The sequence below is a fragment of the Anopheles arabiensis genome, chromosome 2 (assembly GCF_016920715.1).
Source record: "Anopheles arabiensis isolate DONGOLA chromosome 2, AaraD3, whole genome shotgun sequence".
Lineage (NCBI taxonomy): Eukaryota > Metazoa > Arthropoda > Insecta > Diptera > Culicidae > Anopheles > Anopheles arabiensis.
The window spans coordinates 70,557,350-70,585,329 of NC_053517.1; the positions used below are offsets into that span (position 1 = coordinate 70,557,350).

Sequence of the window (27,980 nt, forward strand, 5' to 3'; positions counted from 1 at the left end):
TATTAAACACCACATGTTATGTGAAATAGAATAATAAATTTCATGATGTTACAACATCTAAAAGAAAAGACGCAAAGATGGACATTTTCATGGAGGGCCAGGAAGATGCATGGACGAAAAATGCTTCTGATGATGGTGATGCAAGAACATTTCAAACCGTGCTTGCAATCTGATTATCAGAATCTTTTTGAATTTAATTGCTGCATGGGACAACTTTTATTATTATTATTATTATTATTTTTTTTTATTATTTTTATTATTATTATTATTATTATTATTATTATTATTATTATTATTATTATTATTATTATTATTATTATTATTATTATTATTATTATTATTATTATTATTATTATGATTATTATTAATATTATTATTATTATTATTATTATTATTATTATTAATTCATAATTGATTGCCTCACTGGGCTTTACAATTTTTACTTAAAACTAGGGAAGGAGGATTGAGGGATGGGAAAGATGTGAGGAGAGAATAGATTAGGACGAATCCAGTAAGAGTGCTGCACGGAAGCGGGATAAAGGAAGATTATTGCATTAATCAAACTTGCATCGTTATAGTTTGATATACTAAGGAGGAAGGGAGTCGAAATTTTACAATGTTTGCATTACGTAATTGAAGGATGACACCTTATTGAATTATTCAGATGGGTATTACGGTTTGGACATATTTTCACAAAATTCAATGAACTCAAATAAAATTGTAGTTTGTTCAACATTTGGAATTACAACGTCGTTTATAATAATTATTCTTCTTCTTTTTTGGCACAACAACCGTTGCTGGTCAAGGCCTGGCCTTTTAGGCCAGCAAGTGGGCTTGGCTTTCAGTGAATTACTTGATTTGCCCATAGCAGGTACGTCAGCCCTTCGAGACCGGTCGTTTATTACAATGGTACTATTTTTTACTGAATACTTACAATGCTTTTGTGAAGCTTGATTTTAATTATCAATCACTCGTCCAGCACGTCCGGAAAGGACGCACCAACCTCTGCTCGCACAAAACGTGTCTGCTGCTGCTGCATAACGAGCACCGCAAAATCAGCAAAATCAGCTAACGCGTCCAATGATGATGAATTATTGCACTTTCGCTTTATCCTTCCGTGGTCGAGTGCATCGGAGACCGGTTAGGTTTTGCGGTCAAAAGAGCACCGGCCACAATCGCAATCGGTAAATCAGAGTGCACCCTACATACGGACACGCCCGACACACACGCAATGGTCACACATCCTGCCACACAGCTTCTTGCATCGTCGATAGTTGGTGGCATTTCATTGTAACTCAAATCCGAAACACAACGGTAGTACAGACCCCCTTCAAACACGTGAGAGTCCCGTCCCGGCAGACGGCATTCGGATGGAAAATCGAAAACCAAATGAAGGGCAGCCGAGTCATTGATTTCGGAAAACGTCGGACCGACAGACCGACCGTTTGGGTGGATGGAAAAAGGACCCAACTCTGTCCAATGCTGGTTGCCGTACTGGAAGGATGAAGGGATTTGCGAAATGTGGGTTAGCTACGGGGTGCACGATCTCGGTGGAGGAGAAAAATGGGAACAAGCTTGTAACAATGAACACTACTACTTTGCGGTTTGGCCTTGCATTTGTTAGGTCCAGTGATTTCGGAGACCCTTCAGACCTGACCGTCAGTGGTTTCGATAGAATCGGATGGCTTTGTGCAGCAGCATGGGGAAACATGGAATCGAAAACCCGCTTCCACTGCTTGAAGCATTTCTAATTTAACAACGTGTTTTGTTAGCTATCGCAAAGGAAACTAATATTAGAATAGTTTTACAAACGAGACTCTAGGAGTGTAAGAAAATTTTTCCCTTTCCTTTGCATTAGAGTTTAATTGATATTGAAAATCACTTCACTTTTGGACTACGTGTATGATTTGCTCTCGACTCCTTTGGAAAAGTTTTGCACACGTTCAAGCTTCCCTCCCGGCAATCGAACGTTGGCCCCTTTGCACCGGCCCCGCTAGCTGGCAGTAGTAACATTTGCTTTGGTAACAAATTTTTATTCACCACCAGGGTTCGAGTTGAACGTTTCACATTTGTCTTCATTTTATTCGTATTGCATCCTCCCCCGTTAAAAGAAACAACTTTTGTTTGATCTCATTTCAACTCCCCCTGCGGGAGCAAAGAGCTTTCTATAAAATTGATTCTCCGTGTCTCTGGCGCCTCACAGAGCCACCACGCCATTCCGGCAAACGACCCATCCGGCTGACTACAGCTATTTCTAACCGTCAGGCCAAAACCCACTTGACGAATATTACTCTCTCCCCCTGATCATTCCGTTCGGGCAGGCGGGAAAAACACGACCCGGGGATCAGTAGCAGTAGGCTATGGGAAAAACGCGCAGCAAATTCAAACGGCACCGACAACAAACAAACGAGCTGAGAGCAGAGGCAGACGGTTGAGAATCGAGACGATTGTAAGTGCTTCTTGGGCCTTGCTGCAACCCATCCGTGAATGAGTGAATGGGCCGATTCTAAACACACAAACAAACGCAAACACACAGCGAGAGAAGGGCCACAGATAGTCAGAACATCAAGCCGCGGAAAGGGAAAACAACAGGAGCGACAATCCTCATAAATCGTCCGTGTGTTGTCTTTGATTTTGCCGTGGTTTTAGTGTGTTTCGTAGAAAATCAAACCATCCGTTTCATTCCGACAGCAAACAAAAATCCGTTACCTTCCCGCCACCGTTGCGAGCATGTCGAGGGAGTGTCGGGAAGCACATGAAATCCATCCCCCCATCGCCGCCTGTGTATGTTGGGGAAGGGCTGGGATGGGGGCACTAGGTGCTTATGAGTGTGAAAGACCGTACATAGCTAAACATTCCTCTTCCGTACGGTCTGTGGTTTTCGTCGCCTTCCTCATTTGGTGCGGAAGCCACAACCAACGCCACACACACACAAGTACACTTCGGAAGCCCATTTATTTCTGCGGGCGAAAAAATGATGAATGCCAGAGCGCGTTGAGCAGAAATAATAGCGAGTAATTTAGTTTCCATTCGGAGGCTTTAGCGTCATCTCGCCCCGCTACCGCAAGGTATGCGTTATCCCCCTGCCGCTTGTGGCCCCGGAAGGAAGGAAAAGGGCAAGCGAATGCGAATTTTCCGATCCGACACCGATGGTGTCGAGCATTTTCCCTCGAGTGTCAACCGAGTGCGCGCGAGGCGTGGGAGAGGCAGGAAGAAGAGACGGACAGTCCCATCACACACGTGTGATGCGCGCACAGTGTTGCTCCAAAGGCCGTGGTGTGGTATGGAAAACGAGCTGGAAAGGCTCGAGATGAAGATGAAGAAAAGTGTTGGGAAAGTGGGAAAACCCGTTTTTTATGGAGAATGAACTGAAGGATGAAAGGAAAAACCGCTCGAGGAAAATGGTTGGCTGGCTGGCTGGCTGGTTGAACGGTTTTCCACCCTGGTGCAAGTGTTGGCGGTCGGCGAAAAAGTTGTACTCCCGGAGGGGCCATCGAAATGTGAATGATGTATGGTGTGCTCTTATGACGATGGCTGGTTGATTTCGAAGGATGGCTCCCCGGTAATGGACCGGTCGTATATCGCTCGGAAAGGTGGCGGTAAGCGCCCGGCCATGGGTTTGGGATAGTCGACGTTTAGCGTAATCCAAGCGCGCCCGCGCGCTCGCTCGCTCGCTTGCTCGCTTGCCCTCTGTCCCTTTGGCGTAGATGAATGTGGCTGAGGGAAGCTCCATTCTCAAAGAAGCGGGGAAGGAGGAGAGGATACCCACTTTTCGACACACACACAGGCCGCTACATGGATCCGTTTTTATCGTGTCGACTTGCTGTTTTTTATCTGCAAACCTTTCGTGCGAACGACCGTCCGCCTCTAGGCTCGGTATTACTCGACAGATCTTAAGCCGGAGGCTGGCTGGCTGGCTGGCTGGCAGGGATGTATAGCCACGATCCAGCTACACCGGGCCAGACGCACCGGCGGGCTCAGTGTAATGTGAATATAAATATTATATGGGTCGATTTGGGTAAGCTTGCCACATTCATGTTAATGGGTGTGTAATTCATTATGCATTTGGTCTATTATCGATGGAATTACGATGGTGTTAGCAATGAGGGAGACTCCCTATCAAGCGAATGGGAACGAGCGAAAAAAAAGCCCGCACTGCCGAGCTGCGAAGAAATGTACGAACTTTGCCGCAAAAGAAACAAACGCTGCTAACAAACTGTTAGTTATGTGCCCTTTGTGTTTTGTTCCGACATACCACACACGCGACTGTTGCTGTTAACGGCGATGGTGGCGCTCGCTAACGCTTGTGCGCGCTGGCCATTACAGGTTATCAAAAAAACATTTTGCTCTATTGTGCTCTCAATGCCGGTGGAGTCGGAAGTTTTGTTCTCAAGCGGTTTTGTTGTAAGAGTTGCTTTGTTTTATTGTATTTGCTGCTATCTTAATACTAAACTGCTTGCCGCTAGAACGTATCATCAAGAGATCCTGTGATGAGAGCCCGTTAGGAATGGAATGTAGCTCGGCAGCAATAAAGCAAATGATTTGTTTTCACAAGTACCATGAAACGTTGGGAAACTTATACGTAGACAATGGTGAGCTATGGGACATGGACGACAGTATTTATGTTCGCAATGTGTTCGATGTGTATCTTGCCTCATCAAAGATATACCTATTAATGCCAACAATTATACTGACCAATGGATGGTAGAATAGGATGTTCATATGCGCACCTCCTTCAATGTTCATATTTAAAAAGGGTGCTATATAGTCCAATTTCCGTCACATAAAGTTCACTTCACATAAGGAAGTATCAGAAGGTGTCCTAAACTTATGATAATTCCTGAATCCCATGTAATATATAGAGTAGTTAGGTGCGAACAAGTGTAGCGTTAAAGTAAGAATGAAATTTCAGTTTTTCGGTTATATTTCTTCACACACTTAAATTTGATGTGTTATAAAACAAACGAAAAATAATTAAACTCTCCAATTACTTACTTACTTATCCGGCGCTACTACTGCTCCGCGGTCTTGGCGGTCTTGGAGTGTCCCAAATCGCTCACGGTCTCGCGCCTTCGTCTGCCAGTCTTTATCCCAGTCTTAATTTCGGACGCCTTCACGGCGTCTTGCCACCTTAATTTTGCCTACTACTCGACTTCTGTCCTTGTGGACGGCCTAAAAAGACTTTACGGACTTGGTACCCTGCACAACAGTGAGGTCGCCGCACATCTCGAACAGTTCGTCATTATAACGGATCTTCCAGTATCCCTCCAAACATACCGGGCCAAATATCCTTATGAGCATCTTCCTCTCGAACGCAGTTAAGAGGGTTCCGTACCTTAGAGGCGTATGTGAGTACCGGCTCTATATAGGTGCTATATAGTCCCAGCTTCGTTCGTCGCGACAGGTTCTTTGAGGTGAACTGCTTTCTCAGGCTGTAGAATGACCGGTTGGCAGCCAGCATCCTTGCGTGTAACTCAGCTGTCATGCTATTGTCGTTGCTGACCTTTGGCAAGGAATATTCAGGCCAAATGAATTCTGGGACGACTTCCAAAGTGCGTTCACTTATCTGTACGTGACGCCCACGTAGGTTTGGAGAAGTTATTAGTTATAGGGCCGCTGATGTTGATTGGTTATAGGGCCACCAACAGTTTGGTCTTTGTCGCGTTTATCTGAAATCCGAGGTTCCCGAAGTCTTCACTCTCGGTTCTTCTCGAAATTCGGTGGTTCCTGAAATTTTCCAATTTTTTTTACATTATTTTCTTATAAAATTTTTCGTAACATTAACAATCTTGCTTAACATTTTTTTTACGCTAAGATATAACTTATATTTCGTCCACATACTATGCATTTCTGAACAACTTTTTTAACCTGGACCAGTACTGTTAGTTAACTGGGTAATAAAATCTCAGTACTTTAGCGACTGGTTTTGTTTTTTCTTTTCCTAAACACACGCACCCAACGATCTGTAATAGAAACTAATTCTTAATTTCCATCCTGAATCTCTATAGCAATAATTTTACAATGAATGTCCATTAGACCAGCACATTAAACAACGAAACAATTTAGGAGTTTTCACATATGTCCCGTCGTCATTAACCTTTGGTTGCAGATACGGGACTGACCCGTTAAATACGGAACGTCTGTTCTGCCTACTTATTGCTAACCCATAGCAGGATAGTCATAGGGCTGATGGGGTACACAGTTCATACGGGGTTTGATCCCTTGACGGTCATGTCGTTGCCGGTTGACGACTGTACCACGTGACCGGCTCACACTATTATTATCCTTCTTTCTCAAATATGGAATGAGTCGAATCATGAAGATATTAATATTTTTTAAATATAATAAAATTTAAAACAAAAGTAGTTTTTGGGTCCCTTATCTTGCTTCTTTTAAATGAAATTTTACTATTTTTTTTGCAAGAATATAATTACTTTTGTAACGTTTTTTATATGCAGGAAGTATATATAATTTAATTTTTTTTGTCAAGCCCAGGCTTTCACAAAAGCAACTGACGTACGTGTTATTATCATTCGATAAGTTTTCCTTTGGTGTGCAGAAATTTAGATTCATTTACCGATTTTTTGCATTTTTGCAAAAGATTTATCATTTACTGTGCTTTTGTTAAAGTATTTTCCTTACAAAAAGATACACTGAATCTGGAATGTTTTAACCTGAACTTAGTCCAGTAATGAATGTTCTCCACTTGTGAAACGTCTGAAACGAGGCAAAAGGAATGTGTCATAGGGAGCAGTACTACGCATAGCTATGATCAGGCCAGTCTACCGATGTCTGGTTAGCTTGTCATTGTTGTGCTTTCTTCTTGGTCCATCCACACATAATGGGGGCCAAAACTCGTTGTTCCGATGTTTCTCTCGAACGCGACTAAGAGGGATTTGTCAAAAGTGGACAATGTTCATGTCTCAAAGGCATATGTGAGTACTGGAGCTGTACAACCCTACGACCGTCGCGACAGGCTCTTTGAGGTGAAGTGTTTCCTCAGGCAATGAAATAACTGTTTTGTAGCCAACATCGTTGCGGATGATTCATGCTTTCATGTTGTTTTAACTAAAGTTCATAAGATGACTTCAAAGTTTCATTCACCTACCCGAACATCTGTCCCAATTGGTTCTGAATTTGTTCGTAGCATCGGTGCTAATGCAACGAAAACAAATGTGATGAAATGCACATAATTGTTTAATGTAAAATTAATTTAGATTTATTTGATGAAATTTTAAAAAAAAATCGTTCACCGAGATTACCCATTTGTCAAATCTCTCGTCCTTGCAATCTAAAGCAAATCGTAGACATTATTGCAATTCATTCGCTCACCGCTCGTCGTAAAACCATCGTTTTTCTTTTTGCCAATTTCTGCCTCGTTAGTGGTATTTGTAATGTAAAACGAAACACGATGTATTTGCATGTTGCGTAGGAGTTGAAACAAATTCCGTAATAAAATTCGCAATAAAATAGCAACACAATATTTAGAGCATGGTAACGACGACGACGACGGCGACGACCTGTCGTCCCTGAACGGACGGATAATTTTCCATTCATCTATTGCGAACATTTTGATCAACTATAATTGGACTGTGTTCCCCCTAGCGACCGGTGGGGAAAACCCTTCACCACTACCTCCATCCCCATCCCATCGGGTCTCACTCGCAGCATCCAGGAATTCAGACGACTCCAACGGTTCAAAAACTCAGCGCTCAATTTGCTTCTCGAATATCTCCCCGGGCCCCATACACTTACTTACTGGTCCGCGCGCTGAAAATGTGTCGCACGAGCTTTTCTCTTTTTCGGTGGTGCAATGGAACGCAAACCCCATGGAACAAGGGCAGGATGCACGGTCGTTTGTGTGTGAAAGGAAAATGAGATTTTCCACTCGTGACCCTCGTGAACGCTAGCCAGCACCAAGCCACGCTAGAGACCATGTGATTTGTTTTGCTGATAAAACCCCGTTAGTTTGATCTTCGACAACTCTCGCTCTCTTTTGTATTACTCTCTTTCTCTATTCTACTCTTTGTGTTAGAAACACGTTCTTCTCTTCTGTATCTCGATCCGTTTCAGTCGCTCTGTCGTAGGTGGGAGCATAAAGTGTTTGTTGTTTACTAGAAGGACACACTCAGAAGATAGCAGTCTAGCCTCCCAGTACGCCCCCGGATATCCTTATAGTGGCCATCGAAGTTGGAGCGAGGGCAAGAGACAAACCGGAGCCAACGCTACGCTGGAGACAGGATTCCTGGAGCCTTCGGGAGGATCGATACGAAGGTGCGAAAGCTAACCCTGTAAGCATCATCATCTCCAAATACATCTCTCACAGTGGTGCGTTCGCTCGCTCACTCACTCTCTCTCTCTCTCATTCGCTCTATGTTGTCCTAACAATCCGAGAGACGTCACGTTCTCTCGTGCTGCTGCTTGCTAGTAGCGTGTAATTCGGGCCAGCATCAGGGCATCGCAGCAGCCGATGCCACCGGTGGAAATCGAGGGTCACCAAGGATTTCATTCAAAACGAGTCGACCCGGCCAGGATGAAGTCAGTTTTCCGTCGTCTTCGGTAAAGCGAACAACGAGCGCACTTCAAAAACCCCATCCCAACCCTGTGGGGACAAACGCGATATAACGGCATCGGTCCAAAGGTTCGTGTTAGTTTTGTCAAAGCTCGTTGGAGGTCGTGCGATTTGACACGGGTGAACCATCTGTTTTGGGGTAACCACCTATCACCACGGATGATAGGAGTGTTCCCTATTTTCGTGTTGGCTTACGACTTTTGTGTTTAAGGATTCGTACAGTGCCGTGATAAGTTCGTCAGCATCCACTCCTTCCAGTGTGTTTGCCTGGTGGGAAAGCAGGCCAATTGAATTGACTGACTGAATAAGTGTGTCCTACAAGGACGAAGAAGGAAAAGGAGCAAACAAAAAAAACCAAGAAAAACGCTAATAATAACCGTGTCCGGGCGGAATCAATCAATTATCGCACGCTCGTTCGATCACCGCGATTGTTGTGGGTTTGGTCAACCTTGTTCAGCAAGACCACCACCACCTCCCTCGCCCTTCCACCTTCTACAACGAAAGCCTTCGGAACATTTCGTGGCAGCCTTTCGTTTCTTTATCTTTTTTGTTGAAATTTCCTTTCCGGTTTGGGCCACCTCTGACCGTCGGTGAGAGAGTGCTTTTTCCTCGGTGTGGAAATAGATAAAACCTAATCCGGTTACAGGTCACTGAAAGCTGTTTGGGTGGAAATCGAAAAAAGAATCGTCCGAATCGGAAGCGACGTTAAAACGACCCCAGAAACGGGGGAAAAGCAAAAGGGCGTGTGTGTGTGTGTGTTTGTGAGTGCATGTATGTAAGCAGGAGGAGCGACAAGGTGGAATGAAGGAAGAACTTCCTCAACCCATCAACAACAAAGCGCCACTGTGCTCTCCCTGCTCAGCCCGTATGTGGTAAAGTCTAGGCTCGAGCGCGCGCGTGTGGTCAGGTCTCGCTCAACCCCAGCGTCGGTGTGGGATGAGTTTGTTATGCTATGGTGTGTTCTGCGAGTGTCATTGTTGATGTTGTGGTCGCTTTTGTGCTATGCTTAAGTACCTGAAAAGTTGAGGCAATAGGTTCTGGTGTTTCTGGCGCTGGGAAAGCCAAGATCAACCGTTATCGATCGTGACCATCGGAGGCGACGGACTACAACAACGGCACGTTTTACGGAGTGTAGCAAGTGTGTCCGGGCGCTCGTGTGTGTGTCGGTCGAGTTTGTGGGAGCTAGTGCGTGTGCTGTTCCCTTTTTTGTGCTAACCGTGGAAGAAAAAACTCGCCAAGACGTGGGCCGAAATCAAGAAAGGTAAGGGATAAAGCAAAGCTACGCTGCTTTCCGCCGGATCTCCGTTTTATTTTTCCTGTTTTTTCTTCCCTGCCCACCCCGCTTCCAAGAAGGGAGGAGTGGTTGGTAGGGAAAATGAAAAGCCTTTCATGCGGTGCTTTGTGTGCTCGTTTATTTGGTTAACTCGCTGAGCGGACATACCGACCAAAAAGGTTCATAAAAATAAAACAAACTACAGACAGGACGAACAGGGGCGAATGATGGGGCTGACGACAAAAGACGACTCACATCACATGGCCGCTTGGGTTGGTGGAGGGGAAGGATGGCTGCGGGGCTAGTGAGCGCGTGGATGGCAATCTACACACAGGACGTGAACCGTTTGAGCTACATAAAAGGAAACGCGTCGAGGTTACACAAAAAGAGTGTATCTAGATGGTATTGTCCATTAAGTACGCTCCATAATTAATGTCCTTTTCTATGGGCGAGGCGGCGGGACGAAAGGGGAAGGGTATGTGCAAAAGACGAGCTATTTCATTTCCTTCGTAACACAGCACCATTTATAAGCATTTACAAACATTCAAGATTTGTGTGTTTATTACGCTTTTTTTCCTTCTCTCTCCTCCCTCTTTTCACCACAGCCTTCTCCTTCCCGAGTTATTAAATTCTCTACTCCCCTGTTTTGAGTTATAATCTTTAACGTACTGAGGGCGGAACGCTCTAACGTCCTGCAAACATAATGGCCACGGCAACGGTACCATTCACTGCCCCCGTCCACCTGGAACTTCCACACCTCATTTGTAGCCGGAATCGTGGCAGTCCATCATAATTGTGTACAAAAGCTCGGTACGGCTTCGCGCAGCCCAAGGAGCGGCAACTTTTAATTCATTTTGCGTGTAGTGTAGTGCGATGTAAGAATACGGCACCTACGGTATGGCGGTGGTAGAAGAAAGGCCACCGACTGGCTCGGTAGGCATGCGGCCTAACACTAAACTTATTCATCGCTCCATTTCTTGCTACCTTCGTGTGTTTGTGTGGGTGTGTGTTGCAATCTCTTATTCAACTGGGAGGAAAGTTACTTACGCCAGGCTCTTTGGATAGTTGCTTGCCTGCCCACGGGCAGAAGCAGCAGCTGTAAATTAAATTAAAAGAATGAGATGTATTTTTTCAGATCCACACTCAGAAGGGCGTAAGTAAAAGTGAAACAGGGTAGTGTATTCCTTTACTGTCTGTGTTGGAAAATAAGTGGTTCCATTCGCTAAGAACAGCTGAGATAGCTCGCGGTCGAGGTAAAGTTGTGTACAGAGACTTAGAAATAAGCAAACCAAGGACATTACAAACACACAGTGCACAGCAGATGCGCGGTGTAATGTTACGAGCTTTCTTTGCCCTCTTTTATTTTGCTGCTGTTTCGTCGTCCCGTTCGCCGCGTTCGCCAGCTACACTAATCAGACCCAAGCGCAATCCAACGCCGTACAGTACAACAGAGCCATTGAGCCAGGAGGTCGTACAATTCTGCACTGGCCTCGTACACTTGAATGGCTTCTGCATTTCAATTAACGTTGGGTTGTTTAGATCCTGCACGTTAAGTACCTTCCAAGTGTTCCCGGGCGAGGCGAACCATCCGTGATCTCCCCTGACACTGAGCCGACCTGGAGGAATCGGGTTTATTTACAACGAATAATTTACTCGCTTACGGCTGCATCATCTGACCAGCCTTTGCCATTGCCGCCTCTTCCAATGTATTGTGCCATTTGAAACGATTTGGTACTTCACCGCTTGTATAACGCAACATGCTACATGACTTCCTAACCGTTTACTAACATGTCAGCGAACGGCTGCTCACTCTGGCCACTCTCGCCAGTGTCCCGACGGCAATTTCCGTACCCGATTCGTAAGCAACAAGCAGTGCTCGGGCATGAAAATTCATAAGCTTTTACTCAATTCTTTTGCAATTTTCTGTACCAACAACAAGCAAGCGGCAAGGTGTGGAAACCATTCCCACCTTATTGTCTCGCAGATATAGTTGGACGCTTCAAGGCAAGCAAAATCAGCGCCCGGACGGTAATGGTATTCTGCTGAAGTCAAAAAACGGTACACCGACCGTGGGAAAAGGAAGGCCTGAAATTGCAAAGAAACAACTTCGAACGCCCGCCCAGCATCTCGAAGCAGCTGACGACTGTTGTAGCTGTCAGTGTTGGAACACTGGGGAGTGTTGGAATCCGAGATTCCTACATTCAGCTCAGTGTGAGCATGCTGCTTTGCACTACCATTTGTATTCCGAATGAGGCCGAAATCTTTTTTGGCCCACAAACATTCCACACTTCCGAATAGCGTAATTGAGAGGGAGAAATAAAACTATACCGTACTCTTACGCTTACTCTTAGGTCGGCGAATGTTTGGAGGACGCTCGCTCAGTCGTGGTAAAAGACGGCACACGGTGCGTAACGAAAGCATGTGTAGTGTATGCCTTGCCACGTGCCCGTGAAGCTGTCAGCAGCAGACTAGATTACACTTCTCTATGATGAAGATGATCACGATTTTCCGGCAGTCAGTTTAGCAATTTTGCCCTTCCACCCTTCGCTGATTACTTGAAAGTAAGGAGAGTAAAGTCTTTGATCACCCGCATTTACAATTTCCGGTGCTGGTGTTTCACGGGGGTTTGCGTTACTCACCGATCAGAGGCAGCTCTGCAAAGCAGCTCGTCACAGCCGGAACGCCAGTTTGCCACGAATATTACATCCTAATGCAGATAAAAGTGAGAAAAGAAATAAAAATCAGCCACTTCTTGAGCAAACAGTGCGCCAGTTCCGCATCCTGCTGGTGACCTGGAAGGCAGTGTTGGTGCAGACCAGCCGGGGCGAGTGTGTTTTCCCATTTGAGCTGCGCCTGTTGGCGAGTATCAACGCGCGTGGAAAGCTTTAAAATTTATTACTACCGCATCTTTCACCGTGCGCCGTGCGAGAGAAGGAAGCGGATGGAAAGACATATCGTAAATCAATAAAATTTATGGTGTTCGATTATTTGTTATTGAACTTTTTTGTTGTTGCTGTCCCAATGGCTCTACTCTTCGGACTCGCATCTGTTCAGTCTTTCAGGTTTAAGATGGCCACCACAACACTGTCACTGGACCGGTCGCCATCGCGGTCGTGCTGAGAGGGTCGTCGCGCTGGTCAATGCGGTGAAATGAATAACATTTTTCAATTTGTCGCTATCTAAATAGTAGCGAGCTGTGACAATGATTGTGTGAGTATGGTAGTGAAAAGAACAAAAGCGAACGCCTAATATACGCTAGCAGCTCGTTGCTAGGCAGGACGATATAAATTACATTTCAAAGATAGCACACAAAGGCTCGACAGTAGAGGTAGCATTTTTCAATTTAGTCACTTAATTAAATGAAGCTTTTTGGGCTCGTTTGTCAACAGAAGCGTAGCAAAGAAAATGGTGGCTTTTGATTCGGCGGATCGTAATAAAAAATGATTTATTTTTTTCACATGCAATCGCCACACCGATAATGTGATAAAGCCGTGCCAAGTAGGTCACTGGCTTGGCAATATCGCACTCGCAACTCGGTACGGAAAATTTAGACCGATGAGCAGCTGCAACAACAACAAAAATGGGAGCGCACAAAAACAAAACGGTTTGATGTTGTATTTTCTGCCCGGCTGCCTTCCACATGGGACAACATGGAAAGCAACACACAAAAACATAAACCTTCGAGACCAAAATCCGCTTCGTTATACTGGATGCGAGATGCGCTTAGCCGCCATGCCACAGTTACGAATACACGTCGCGTGTGCTTTGGTGTGTGTATTTGTACGAAATGCTCTGTTCAAATGATAAACAAGAGCAGAAAAAAGGGAACGCTTTGTCTAGAAAGCAATTAATTCCTGACAGTGAAACGTGCTTTCCAGCTAAGTGCAATGGATATTTATGTTTAAAATTCTTCGCCACGGCGGCTGGTGGTAGTAGGTAGTGCACGGTTCGATGGCTTCGTGAGGTCGTGAGGTTGGGAAATATCGAAACACGCTGTTCGTTAGATGGGATGTGCGCATAATTGTTTTAAACGGGGATCATTTGATAATCGCACTGCAAATGGAAATGAATATCTAATTAGCTATGCATGGGTTTGAATGCATATTTTGGAGGATAATAAAAATAAATAATTAAAGGCTCGTGCAATAAGGGATAACTTACTAAAATAACAAACATACGTTTTTGCAACTGCTATACTACCCGAGTAGGCCGGTATCGTAGTACAGTCGTCAACTCGTACGACTTAACAACATGCCCGTCATGGGTTCAATCCCCAAATAGACCGTGCCGCCATACGTAGGACTGACTATCCTGCTATGGGGGGAAATCAATTAGTCATTGAAAGCCAAGGCCCACAAGTGGTACAGGCAGGCCTTGATCGGCAACGATTGTTGAGCCAAAGAAGAAGATACTTCCCGAGTAATTTTGGTGTTCTTTTAGCACATAGTTGAGTTGTATTTGATTTGTTGAAAAGATTGTTGAAATAAATTGTTTTTTTTTTTTTTTTAAATTTAAAACACAAGTTGAAGAGGTTTCACTACTCTCAGCAAAGCAAATTGTACTAGAATTAAGCTGTTGTACAATTAAGCTTTATCCATGGGACAACTAGCACCAACCACAACACATCCATTACACCAGCAGAGAGATGCTAGTGCTCTACTAAAAGCTACTCATCTGCGATTAGCAGTAGTTGGCGAAATTCTGCCTGAAAGGAATTAAAAATAATAGCTCTCGTTCAGCGTTGGTCGTTGTCGAGGACGAACGGAACCGGTTACACTCCTCGAGATTGGTCCGTTACACAACAAAAGAAGTCGCTTTCATCATGCATTGTGTCGTTTGCACACGATCATCCGTCGTCGCCAACGCTTCGCTTTGTGTTCCGGCTGGGAGGAAAATGTTATTTTTTCCGCTTCCTGCCTGTAGAAATTAGTCTGTGTGTGTTCGTGTTCGTGTCGTGTCAGTGGCATGCGTTTTGAAAAAGGCATATTTATTGCCATTCAACTGCTAACTGCGGTTTCTGGGTAGTAGTAGTGGTAGCAATTAGGCTACAACGGGAATTATTGCGCTGAGCGTCGTTCATGGGACAGCCAGCCGGGCAGCTAGGATGTGCGAGATGCATATGGGCCAGTACCGCGAGTACCGTGATGAAATGAAAACTACCATGGCGAAGTTTAAACGCCCACTCTATGGTCGGTCCTTCTTTTTTTAGATGTTTTTGTCCATTGCAAACGATCCTCCCCTGACAGTGTCGTCGGTACGTGTAATCATTCAGTGGCTTTAATAGCGAGGAAGAAGAGAAGCGGTGCAAGCATGCTACCAACCAGGGCAGGACTCTGCATGTTAGTAATGAGCGTGCGAATTAAATTATATCCTGACAGTGTGTGTGTGTGCAGCGAGCGGTACTACAAAAAGGATGGTAAAGCACCAACAACAACAATAAAAAAAAGAAACACTTATTCCATGCCCAGCAAAGTGAGTAATTAGATAAACGTGTCCATTAATCCAGCTCCATTAATAGGAGCCGTTTGGATAAATTGCTATGCAGCAACAAAGGGTTCCGTGCCGTGACCACCGTGCTTGCGGGTAGGTGAAATTACGCGAAGGTTTGTGGCGCGGTAATAAATAAGACTAATTTTGCAAAGCTACTCCTTTATTATCCCGTACTTGTTGTGCTTAGTACTTTACACGCTTTATAGCGGTGGATTGAATTACCGGTATGTTTGAAACTTGTTCTGCAATATATTTTGCGTTTTGTTTTCCTGGTAAAGTGTGCTTTACTATTTGTTAATGTACAAACAAAAAATAGATTCCAATGGGATCACAATGATGAGGAAATTAAGAAGTAAATCGAAATCAACTGTGATAGCAGGAAAAGTTGCTTTTCCAATTTACATTTTTTTACGGTTCGAGCTAAGAAGCTTCTTTGAAACTTTTTTGTTGCATAAACAAACCAACTGTGACCGGTTTTCGATGAGCCTGGCACACTGTGGATTATGTTCTGTCGTTTGCTTTTACCAAACCAAAGATGTTCGCTGTGCACGCCCATGCCCATGCACAAGACAAACATACGCGAAAGGAGTCATTCTTTCCGCTTGTCTTTATATCGCGTGGGTGTACATGAGCCCTTCTTTGTGGGTTTATTTTAATCCACCTCGTTCATTAGCAAGTGGGTGGTCACATTACGAGGCCAACGCGAAATAGCTTTTTAGGGTACACAAGCGCACTCCGGTCGAGGACAGCATAAGAAAGCCATTCTACGACAAAAACTCTCGTACATATGTTAGCCCGAACGCATGTTACACTGCGGATGTTTTGTGTCAGAGTTTTTGCAATAGGGCGAATCGAGGGGAGTGGAGGCGTGGCAGATATTACTGATAAAGTCTGCTACTGGGAAACATCATCAAAATCCTAGCGCGAATTTGGTTTCTCTACATCACTTGTGTGCTCATGTGGTGACAAAAAAGCGAAATTTTACAAGTAAAAGAAAGAATAGCATCCTCGAACGCAGATGTTACCAGATATGGCACAGAAAGTCTCAATCTTACAAGCAGTACAATTATGTTCACCTCTACACCACCACACTGACAAACTTTGTTAGGAAGTAAAGACACGAAGAAAAAAAGGAAAGTATGTGGAAATTTATAAATACGGGCAGCGACAGTATGTGGGTGCGTTTCATTTACTTTTTTTCTCGCCAAGATTTCAATTTAGAACAGTATTTTCCTTATCATTGATGCAAATCGGATTAATGTGGAAATCTATTTGACACGAAGTTTCTAGATCTGTTATGCGCTCACCCCGTAGCAGACGCATTATTAATAGAAAAGTAATTTGTTATTTGTTTTACTTTGTTAATCCAGAGTTACAAACAAAGCCATATCAAACTATCCTTCTGCAATTAAATTATTGAATAAACTAGTTTTTTGAGTTTTTGTTTGAAAACAGTTATATTCTATGTTTCGTTTTCGTAATTCTTGCAAATCTTGTAATATTTATGCCCGTCATGGGTTCAAGCCCCGAATGGTCATACGTAGGATTGACTATTCTGCTATGTGTAATCAGTAAGTCACTGAAAGAAATGCCCTTTAGTGGTACAGGCAGGCCTTGACCAACAACGGATGTTGTGCCAAAGAAGAAGAAGAAGATGATGATGATTCATATCGCTACATAAACTTATTCTTCAACTTTTTGGCACAATAACCGCTGTCGGTCAAGGCCTGCCTGTACCACTAAAGGGCATTTATTTCAGTGACTGGTACATACACTTAATACACTTATTAAGAACACGCTTAAAACACACAAACAATTATTAAGGCAATATAAAACAGTTATATTAATGATTGTATGTTTATTTCTCTCAGTGCTCAATAAATCTATACATACTTTGACTAATGTTTGTGATCTTATATCAATCATAACTTATAGAAATTATTAATTGAACCAGTGATCTTTGCCTCAAAGCAGTGGCCAGAAAACATTGCTGGCTAAATGGTTAAATTCTTCACAAAAAATCATAGAAGTATTCGTTGAAAGCTAAATTGATAAACTAAGTATAATTATGTATGTATTATAGTTATATAGTTATATGAAATCTGTTAAGAGAAAAAGGCACCATCTAGACAGCAAAGACCCGCATGCGACTCACTAGCTATACTTTACCGATCACTGCCTTGTGCTGCTGCTTATAGTTTTTTCAATTCAATCCAAAGGAATGAAACCATACCAAAATGAAAGAAACAAATGGAACCCAAAAAAAACTGTCAAAATAGTTTTGAAGCAGTGAAGAGCTTTGTATTTAAAACAAAAGTTTGGTTAAATATTATTCTCATAGACAATGTAGATTGAAAATCGGTTGATGAATCGCCAAAAAGCCGATGAAACAATTATGAGTCAACGGTGATGTATGCGCAAGAGTTTGTTATTAAAATTCGTTATTATTCTGTATATTGATCGGAAATTGAAATACGTAAACTTCATGCAATTGTTGGATACCATGTGCGAATAAGGATTCACTTTTTTGTTTTGTTTTGTTTTGTCAGTGGTTTTTATCTGGATATCATTTTCATTGAGTAAAATAAATGTTTCATTTTAAGCTACTTTTCCTGTTTCGGAATATTTTTATCCGACTTCCATAGTTTTCGGAGAAAAACTGTGGGATGTAAGGGCTGCCGCAGGAGTTTTTTTATCAGCAATAATTTCCATTTGGCATTCATCCTACAATGATATACTTTTAATGATTTTTTTCGATCTTGTATATTTCGAATTAAGTAACACAACAAGAAACTTGCACGTGGCTTGTTTTCTTCGTTGCAGCAAGCAGTATTAATATCACAAGAATATGATGGCAAAAACTTTATCCCGTATTCATACCCATATACCCATTCCATATTCCACTGGAAATTGCTAAAATGGGGTTTCCCTTAAATGTAAAAAATCACAACCAATAGCTAATGTGTAGAAGCATATGGAAACAGTCCTTTTGTCTGCAATTGTGCTTTGCTGTACTTTAATTTACCAGTAAAGTTAGCTGATTCTGCAATCTATCGGGTGATCATTTCACATGGTCCCCTGCAATTTGCAAGCTTGTCAACTAATAAGCGCTTGTCAACGAATGAAAGAAAGAAAAAAAAGTGGTCATTCGCCGTAAATGCCATCACCAGCATTCCAGCCAGCACGACCGGTTCGAGGGTGTCGATTTTCACACTGCGATTGTCCCTGTGTTTTCCATTCGACGCACATTACCGTGTAATGAAAATGTCAATCTCGCGAAAAAGTTACAACCAGTGTGAACAGCCACCTCCCACCCACACGCAATCGACCTTTGAGCTTGCAGCGAATCGTCGCGGGCGTCCAGTTTCACGCGCTGCCAAGAACCGTACGGTCGCTTGAGAAGAAGTATGAGCTGCGTGGAAGATTTTCTCGACGCCCAAATGTGGTATTTGCGCTACTGTGGAGTGTTTCGCGAGAAAAGCGTGCTCGGTGGAATCCGGCTGAGCGTCTGTCTCGGTGTCCTGGTCGTGTTTATGGTGCTGCAGTCGATCTACATATTCCAGCACGTGCACCACTTCGCCATGATCTGCGATGCCATACCGACGCTGGTCGTCTGCATGGTGGCTATTTCCAAGTTCTACATCTTCGTTTTCCACCCGGCCGCCCTGTTCGCGCTGATTGATTCGTTCAAAGCGCTGCAGCGGCGGGCTAGCAGGGAGGACTTGCTGCTGTTTCGGCGCAGCGGAGCGTTTCATGCGAAGCTGACGAAAATCTACATGACATCGGCACTGATTGTGGGTTGGTTCTACATACTAAGTGCCATCGTCTCAGGAATCTCGCGGTCGTTGGCGGAAGGACGGGTCCATTTTGTAGCACCGATGGCGTACGTATCCGTCCGAACGCGTGGACGAAACCGATTTCAATGATGTGTGTGTGTGTGTGTGGATTGGTTTTGTTTTTTATTCTTTCCCTTCCTTTTCGAAACTAGCTTTCCCCACAACTATCAGCATCCGCTCATGTTTGCGTTAACGTTCCTGTTCAACTGTGACTCCATACACATGAGCATCTTCATTAGCGGAAGTGTCGATACGTGCTTTTCCGAGCTGGCGACGAGCGTTACGATCCACTTTCAGCTCATCCAACGCCAGTTCCAGGCAGTTGACTTTGCGGCTCGTACCGCCGAAGACGAACTGGAGGTCGTCGTGGCGTACCATAAGGATGTGCTGCAGTTGTGCCTGGCCATGACGAACCTCTTCCAGTACACCGTGTTCTACCTATTGCTGCTAGACTCGGTGCTGCTCTGCGTGATTGGCTATCAATTTGTGATATTCATGAACACGCCGCGTGTCCTTATGCTGGCGTCGATGGCGTTCGTTATGGTTTTACAAGCGGTCATATATTGTTACCACGGTTCCATGATGTACGATGAGGTACTGTGGTTGGGAGGGCGCTTTAACAAAGAAAAATGGCCCCGTCTAGCAGTGTCTTTTTTCTTTGTTTTTATACCACGTTTTACAGAGCTTGAAGGTGGCGGACGCGATTTACCAGAGCAATTGGTACGAGGCTCCACCGGCGGTACAGAAGCGGCTGCGATTATGTATCATGCGAGCCCAGAAGCCTATCGTCACCAAAGGTGGCTTCATAAAGGCCACCCTGCCCACACTGAAGAAGGTGTGGCTGGGGCACTGATAAGACTTTTGCGCGTAGTAGCATGTAATGATATGCAAATTTCGTTACAGATTTTAAACTCAACGGGATCATATATCACCATGCTGCTCTCCTTAGAGACGGAGCAGTATCAGCAACAGTGAGCAGTAGCACAGCAACGGTGGGCACACCCAAGGGAGTAACACCTCAGTCACAGTATAGGCCAATTGCGGGGAATATCCCTCGGAGGCACGGCACGTTAGCCCGTGTGGCACAGCTTGCATCATTTAACAAGCATTTCGTGCTCTACCGGAACACTAATGTGGTTGATATGTTGTTGAACACCTTTCGTAGCCGCATAAGCATAGCCGTGAAATGCAAATATTTATTCTTACAAAAGGCGATAAAAACCTGTCTGCTCGTTAGTTGTTTGATTAAAGCTTTTGACGCACAGCGTTCGTTTCACATTGAATTTAGAACTATTCACTTGTGAGCAAGAAAGATTCAAGGACCAAAACGGTCCACCGATGAGAATAAATCGAATAGATAAAAAAGTTGTGAATGGTTTGGCTACTTGTTTGGAGATGTTGCGAAGTTGTTCTAAGCACGGTAACGATGGTGCAAAAGTGCAGCAAATGTAGTCAACGTAAATCGCTTTGGTCATTAATATTGTTCACATCGGTGTCTACCTTGAAAACAACTTGCAGTTCTCCAACAACTGCAGAACGTATTCAAAAAGGTGGAGAAAACTGCATTAAATCAACTCAGTACCATGCACTGTTCCTTCCTTAAACTTGCAAATAGTGCCACTGCCCCGAAGGAATCGCTTGGAAAGAAACTGCTTCTAGATAAGATCGGTAAATGATGACATCGCTTTCGTAACTAATTTTAGCATTGTGTTTGCGGTTCTGTTTACGTTTCAGGTCTCCAATCGCTGTGGATGACTACGCTTTGCAGCCCTTGGAACCAAGGTCAGCGGGACGAGTATCCTTCAAGGGCGTTGGCGAACTTTCTGTACTCGTCGAACTTTAGCGCAAAAGGTAATTGACACTGTAGAAGTATCCCAAGCTGCAACGTTCGCTTGTTTTATCGAGAATAGTTTGCAAGGAGTTTGTTATTTGGTGAAGGTAAAATTATTTCATTACAAAAGATTTCTTCTTGGTTAACTGATAAAGGAATTATTTCTAAACTAGTAGTCCATATTCTGTTATAAATCAAATGTGTTTAAGTTTTTCAGCAAGTGGGATAAAAAACAAGATCATAATTTAATGCGTAGATCATTTATCATAATTGTTCTGTTGCATAGAGAGCGTCATATTTTTGAATATATTTAATAATTGTATGCATTGTGCATTCTAAAGTATAATGGTATTCCCCGATACATGTCATATTCAATATACGAAATTTTCTTAAGTTGACAGTTATTTGAGCAAATTGTACTGATTTGCCACATTTAACGTCAAATACAAAATGAATTCCCGTTTGGTCGAATTTTAAAAAACCATTTTAAAAAGTACAAAATTGTAATTGTAATTGTAAAATTATATGTACAGTTGAAATCAGATCAAATTACTAATTTAGTAGCTAAAACTTACCACTTCAAGCAAAGTTATACGAAAATTAACTATATTTTGACTGAAAACCTCGAAATTCGACTTACGCTAATATTCGAGACACGCTCCTCCGGTCCTCATTAATAGCGTATGTCGGGGAATACCTGTATTAATAAAATACAATATGATAAATTTATTATAATAGTGTAATCGTAAAAATAAATTTTTACCACACTTATACATAGTTATATAACTTAATAAATAGCTATATAAGTATTATTCAACAAAAAGTTTTAATTGAACAGGACCAACAGAACAGCCCCGGATGAACTAGTATTGGTAAAATTTTTGCCCTTTAGTATTCCTACAAGAGGGTTCTAAACAATGTGTTCAAGACAACAACAACTAAACAACATGAAAACAATGAAATTTTTAATAAATCTTATGAAAAATATTTATTCAAAATGTGTACATTTACTGAGATACTCTCGATCAGGTGTCAACAAAACAACAGATTAACACTATAATTCGTAGAAATTAATTTACCAGTCCTTTTTGTGAATAAGCAGATACCTAAATCGCAACAAAGCAAAATTAAATTCAAACTTTTTTAACGAAGATTCACAAGATTAGTGTAAAGCTTTGTAGACTTGAAGCTTTTAGGAGCTTTTCGTATTTGAAACTACTAGCTACATATTCAGTGTGCTTCACCACCGAAAATATATCTTAACTTATTAATTGGCGAGGCAAAGCATAGCTGTATAAATTCAAACATCATCAACTAAGCTGAAAAAATCTTTAAACAATCATGGAATTTGATTTTGGTAAAAAATCAACATTTGTTTATTTATTTATTAAAAATGATTTTAATATAAATGTATGAATATAAAATTATCTATTTTTTATTCACATCATATGAAGTCTCGTTTCTATAAAGGTAATTTCAGAATAAAACAAAACTAAATTAGAAAACCAATTTTTAACAATTAAGGCCTAATTTCCATAATATTTCCAGGATTGCATAGCAATTCATTAAATTTAAAACTTAAATTCATTTTAAGATTACAAGTTAAAATACTTTGCTGTGATTTGCGCCCCAAACTCAACTGCTAGTTTTGTTATTGAATTCCCTCTTCTTGATTTAATAGAGATGGATGATATACTGGTTGAGGAATGCAATAATAGGAACACCGTCTATGTGCTGAATTCCAGCTACCGATATGGGGTAAGTAATCGGGACGTTCGCTTGCGAAGATAAGCTCAGAAGCTCCTTGTCTCCTTGGTATGCCCTGAAAGTGACTGCCCGCACATAGTTGGGACGAAGCATGAACCTTTCAAATAGTTTGCGATTTCTCGGTGCAAGAAATTTAATCGACGAGAAACCTTGTCCTTTCATAAAGCTGTATGCCGGAGTACACACACCCCGGCTGTAGCTGGTGCCTGTGTTCATTAACACGTAATTTTCTCCCCCGATTCATTGCGCGCGCGGGACTTTTGGGGCTGCCCGAATGCTTCCATATTATCTGCTACATCGAGCAACGTTTATTCTAATTGACATCCTGTTGTTCGTCCCTGTGCGCGTACACAGAACATGGACATGATAGAGCTGTTCGGTACACCGGCGGGCCGGGCACTAACGGTGAATAATAAAACTGCAGCGGAATTGCGACACGGCCGCCGGACCACAAGCGGAAGCAACAGTACCATCGGCAGCAGTGCGGCAGATCCCCATCTGTGTCCGAGCACGATCGGCGGTCTGCTGGCCGGTAGCATCCACTCGACCAACATCAGCAGCATCAGGATCAGCGAAAACGATGACACCAGCACTGCCGGCCAGCATCGCTTCATCGAATCGAGCGAATTCATTAGATTTGCATCCAGCAAGGGATCCGTCTCGCCACCCGCCTCCATCGCCTTTCGTAACAAATGTAGCAGTAAAAGCGTCGATGGCAGCAGTAAAAATGGCCCCACCCACCACCTTGACCAACCGCCCAGGCGGAACAATTTGAAAATGGCCAAATTTTGGAAGCTCTTCGACGAGGACCGGTTACGGAAGGCTAACAGCACGGAACGAATAGGCGATAAGCTTCGGCAAAGGTAAATATTAATGCGGACGAGGGGCGCCGGAAACGTTGTTGCGGTCCTTGTTGCGTTGCTGACGGTGACAGTTTCAGTGGATGGGTTTTTCGGTCTGTTCTGTCTTGCAGCAGATGGGCTGCTGCAGCACCAACGCTCGACCAGGCGGATACGGTTGACCAATCTGCAAATGATTTGTACAGCGAGGCGGCCCAGCTGCTAGGTATAAAGTGTACGCTGACCGACAGCTGCCGATGCATAGACTGTCAGGTGAGTTGGTTTTGCATGAAACAATTTCCCTGGTGTCACACGCTTGTACCAACCATTGCCAGTCTCTCACTAATTAAGTCCCATGCGAGCAGCCGAATAGTTGGCCGAAATATTTGATAAAATCGTCCACTGGTAGCAGGGTATACTTACTCTCGTTAGATAAATGAACATGCTTTTTCTTTTTTCTTTTTGATATAATTTTGAAGTTACTGCTTCCCAATTATCGTAAAAATATACTTTTGAGGAGATTTTAAGTAAACACTTATAGTTTAGACAATATCCAGTGAATAAAGGCGAATACAATGGATTAATTGCCTGTCTATAGTTTAATACTAAAATAGATTTGTTATTGTATATATTTGATTTGTTGATTTATTATATGTTATTATAGTTTAGATATTATTGTAAGATTTTTTTTTATTATTGTAAGATATGGCATATAAAATACAATTTTAATTTCAAATTTTAGAAAACCGCACCTTTGAACCATGAACACTGTTGTTATCAAAGGAACGTAGAGAGTTGTTTGCATCAAGGTCCAATATGATCTAAAGGTTTTAATCTCACTGAAAAATCAAAACGTATGCAAACATATTCTGCAACCATCAAAAATTTTCGTTACAAAGTTCGCTATTACACGGTTAAAAACAGTTTAACGTATTTTACGATCTAGTCTAAACAAGTTTTTGGATTGTTTCACAATAATTGTTGTTATTTAATTGTTTGAATAAAGCAGGAACGAGTGCCAGAATCAGTCTCATAAAATAATGTTAAATATTCAATGAAATCACCCACATTTCTTATCAAAATTAATACAAGTTGACTAAAAACTTAACGAAAAACCGTTGGAAACTACGAATAAATTCCTTTTTATATATTCTTAAGATTAAAAATCAATTTGATCTGACAAATACCTTTCAACGCATTGTGCGCTATTCATATTGTGTTCATAAGTTGCTCACATATTGTAATAAAGCATAATCTAACAATGTTACTTACATTTAAGTACACATTTGTTTTGGCATTTTCTCCAAATTTCCTATCATTTTCCATGTAACCACTCGTGTTCCAGTAACTCACACAATTAGCATGCTGTTAAGTGGAACAAGCTCGTCTGATTTATTTTAACACGCTTCCCCAATTACAACCATATTCCACAGAGTCAGTACTTCGACTGCGATGACGATGCGGACGCATACTCAGAATATTCCGATAGGTCATACGACATGGAGGACAATTTGTTCACGAATCGATCATATTATAATGATCTCTCGACGGTATCGGGGGTGCCAGAAACAGATACCACCTTCGCTAGCACCGGTGGTACACCCGCAATCAGTGACCGTTCGAAACGGAACCAGCCCGCACACAACCGTCTCTGGGACGGACCGGACGATACCGTGCGGCAGGAGGATGTCAATGGTAATGAATGCCAGCATTATTTGCATAGCACCCACAATCCGTCTTCATTGAATTTATCATTGGATGAGGGACAGCTACCGGCAAACGACCGCTCTCAATTGCCAATTGATACGTCCGAAATCGAGCATACCGGACAGGAAAGCCTAGCGGTGCCGGAAGCGCCCGGTGAGGACTGCGCTACCGGCATAAAGGTTGCATGAGAAAGGTGGGTATACATCGGGCTAAAGTGGCAGTTTATAGAAAGTGACTGAGATTGGTGGTTTCGCCATTATTGATCTTATAATTCATAGTCAGAGAATTGGAAGCTGTCTCTCTCTCTCTAGCACCCGCTTTTTCTCGAGTGTTGCCAGCGTTATGTACCAGTCTGGTTTATTTAGCTTGCAATGGTTGTTTCATTTTCCTCACGCCATAGAGTGTATGTGTTTTGTTCCAAAATATGAGTTCTCATTCCATTATCTTCCATCGATCATGATCGCATCCCAACACGGACAAATGTAGATAATCTATAAGTTATTGTATTGTGTATGTATAAATGCTTGTCCCATTTTCAGGAGCTTGGCTCTTGAAGCCAACGAGGACACTTCGGAGACATTTTCGGCTACCATCAAGGAGGAGGAAAGCATCGTACTGGTTACCGTCGATGGCTTCAGCTGTACCAATGCACCCGGGGAACAATGCGCCTGTTCGTGTTGCTAGCATTTTCGATTCGTTTTATTTATTTACACTTCGCCCGACGGTAATGAAAGCAATAATTTGAAGCCATAAAATTAACGCGCCAAACTCTTAGTCCAGCATGGTGCGTTGTTAATTTGTTAAGCTGTGATTAACGCGTGGGGGACGCTCGGGGGAGATTGAACGTATTTGCGGAAGACGCATCGAAGAACGTTGGCTTAATGTGATGGAAGTTTCTGTTTAATTTGAGCGCGTAACGTTAGTGCGATGCGACTTTATAGGCGTTATTCTTTTCTTGAGGTATGTTTACTGTTACTTCTTAGTATTTATAAATGATATACGTAAATATGATGCATCGCCATTTCGGCATTTGATGTTGGGCCTGTTGCGAAAAGCCTTAAATAATACAAATAAAACAAACATACAAACAAACAAACCAAAATATTCAAACCCAGAAACGTTGCTTGATTTAGCATATGGTTGATTTAATACTTCAAACCCCCATTTACAAACATCTCACAACAATCGAAACCAATTAATCAATCATGCCACCGAAACTGAACAATATCGTCGTCTCTACCAACTCCGAACAATATTCCACGCCCAAACAAATGTGTCAGTGTTCAGCCCTATGTAAGATGTGTACGACTAGAGAAGAATTTATGAAACCTGTTAAACTTTCCATCTAATGGACCGACTGCTGGTCATGACCAAACCCCCACAACGTGCCGAGCACAGTGTTAATGTGCGATGGTGAGTGCACACGTGAGGGAGATAAAGTAGTGAAAAATAGCAAAAAAAACGGCAACATTTGATATTGCTTCGGTTAAAACAAACTTGTTAATCTCTAACTCGCCCCTCCGCTGTAGATATTACGAATGTAAACTATTTCTTGATGAATAATGCAGAAAATAATAAAGGAACCATGGAATGCAATGTCCTTAGAATGAGTACAGGGTTTCTCACAATTTATTGGTTGGATCCCATCAATTTTTGGTTGGTTCCCATATTTTTTTAGTGCGTTCCCACGATTTTTTGGCCGTTTCCCAGATTTTGTTGGTCCAATTGTATTGATATCCAATCGGAAAATACCAATAAATTATGGGAACGAACTAAAAATCTATGTGATACGACCAAAAATTCGTGGCAACGCACCAAAAAATCATGGGAACTGACCAATAAATCGTGGGAAACCCTGTAAGTTAAATGAAGAGAACAAAAATTGCCAAAAAGAACAAAAAAGAAGCAGATAACGAACACAACCAAAAATCAAAATATACAACCCCTAACTAATATGTGTGTATATGAATGTTGTGCAGAGTAAATGAAACCTTGTTATTGTACTGTATGCCTTTGTACCTTATTAAAAAACACACACATCTACACAACAACAAGTTCAGATCCGCAGGACGGGCAAGCAAAAAGCTTCACGCCATCAGATTAAGAACAGCAAAAAAATGAACTAGTGAGTGAATCTATTTATTATATTTTAATGAAGTCTTATTAGAGTTAAAACGCCGGCATTGTTACTTGCCAAGATTATATGATGGCTACCGAAGATAAATATGAAAGGCAAGCAAGCTAACACGCGATAAAAACGAGCCGAAATCAACCAAAGTGGTAGGAATATGACATTAAACTCTTCCTGACATGATATAGCCTGTGTAAATGGACAGAAATGCTGCGGCGAGATTAATAAAACCCAAAATGTATGCTCTGTGTGTGTATGACATACACTAGGTTGGTTGGTACTGATGATACTTTCAATAAACGATTAAACCTATCCTTATCATACTGCCGGTCATGGAGCGTATTTGATTAATTTTTCTTTTGTATATTTCTCTATTAAAGCTTTAAACAGGTAAGATTATGCATCCTTTGTTTTTGTTTTTGTTTTCTTTCATCCATTCTCAACAATAGAAAGATCCCTTTCTCCCCTTTCCTAAAAACACAACACTTGTGATGACAAATTATGATAATTTTCCAATATCAAATGTTACAGCGG

At 42.4% G+C, this 27,980-nt stretch overlaps 2 protein-coding genes across 6 annotated transcripts; both read left to right on the forward strand.

Moving 5' to 3' along the window:
• Positions 1-8,357: 8,357 nt before the first annotated feature.
• On the forward strand, positions 8,358-27,769 carry LOC120895594. Of its 5 annotated transcripts, XM_040299094.1 has the most exons (8): positions 8,362-8,641; positions 9,219-9,833; positions 20,906-21,022; positions 22,684-22,760; positions 23,124-23,632; positions 23,710-23,881; positions 25,042-25,508; positions 25,855-27,769. In XM_040299094.1, the coding sequence occupies exons 3-7, from the start codon at positions 20,923-20,925 to the stop codon at positions 25,501-25,503; spliced, it is 1,320 nt and encodes a 439-aa protein (XP_040155028.1). In that variant the 5' UTR covers positions 8,362-8,641; positions 9,219-9,833; positions 20,906-20,922; the 3' UTR covers positions 25,504-25,508; positions 25,855-27,769. The 5 variants fall into 5 exon arrangements, with proteins under 5 accessions (XP_040155029.1, XP_040155031.1, XP_040155028.1 ...); XM_040299095.1 differs by lacking the exon at positions 9,219-9,833 and having other exon boundaries at positions 8,358-8,641; XM_040299097.1 differs by having other exon boundaries at positions 8,361-9,833; positions 23,746-23,881.
• Positions 18,719-20,889, forward strand: LOC120895595 (odorant receptor 82a-like). The gene is made up of 4 exons (XM_040299098.1): positions 18,719-19,218; positions 19,324-19,765; positions 19,854-20,006; positions 20,075-20,889. Exons 1-4 carry the CDS (start codon positions 18,743-18,745, stop codon positions 20,144-20,146), a joined length of 1,143 nt encoding a protein of 380 aa, XP_040155032.1. The 5' UTR covers positions 18,719-18,742; the 3' UTR covers positions 20,147-20,889.
• Positions 27,770-27,980: the final 211 nt, after the last annotated feature.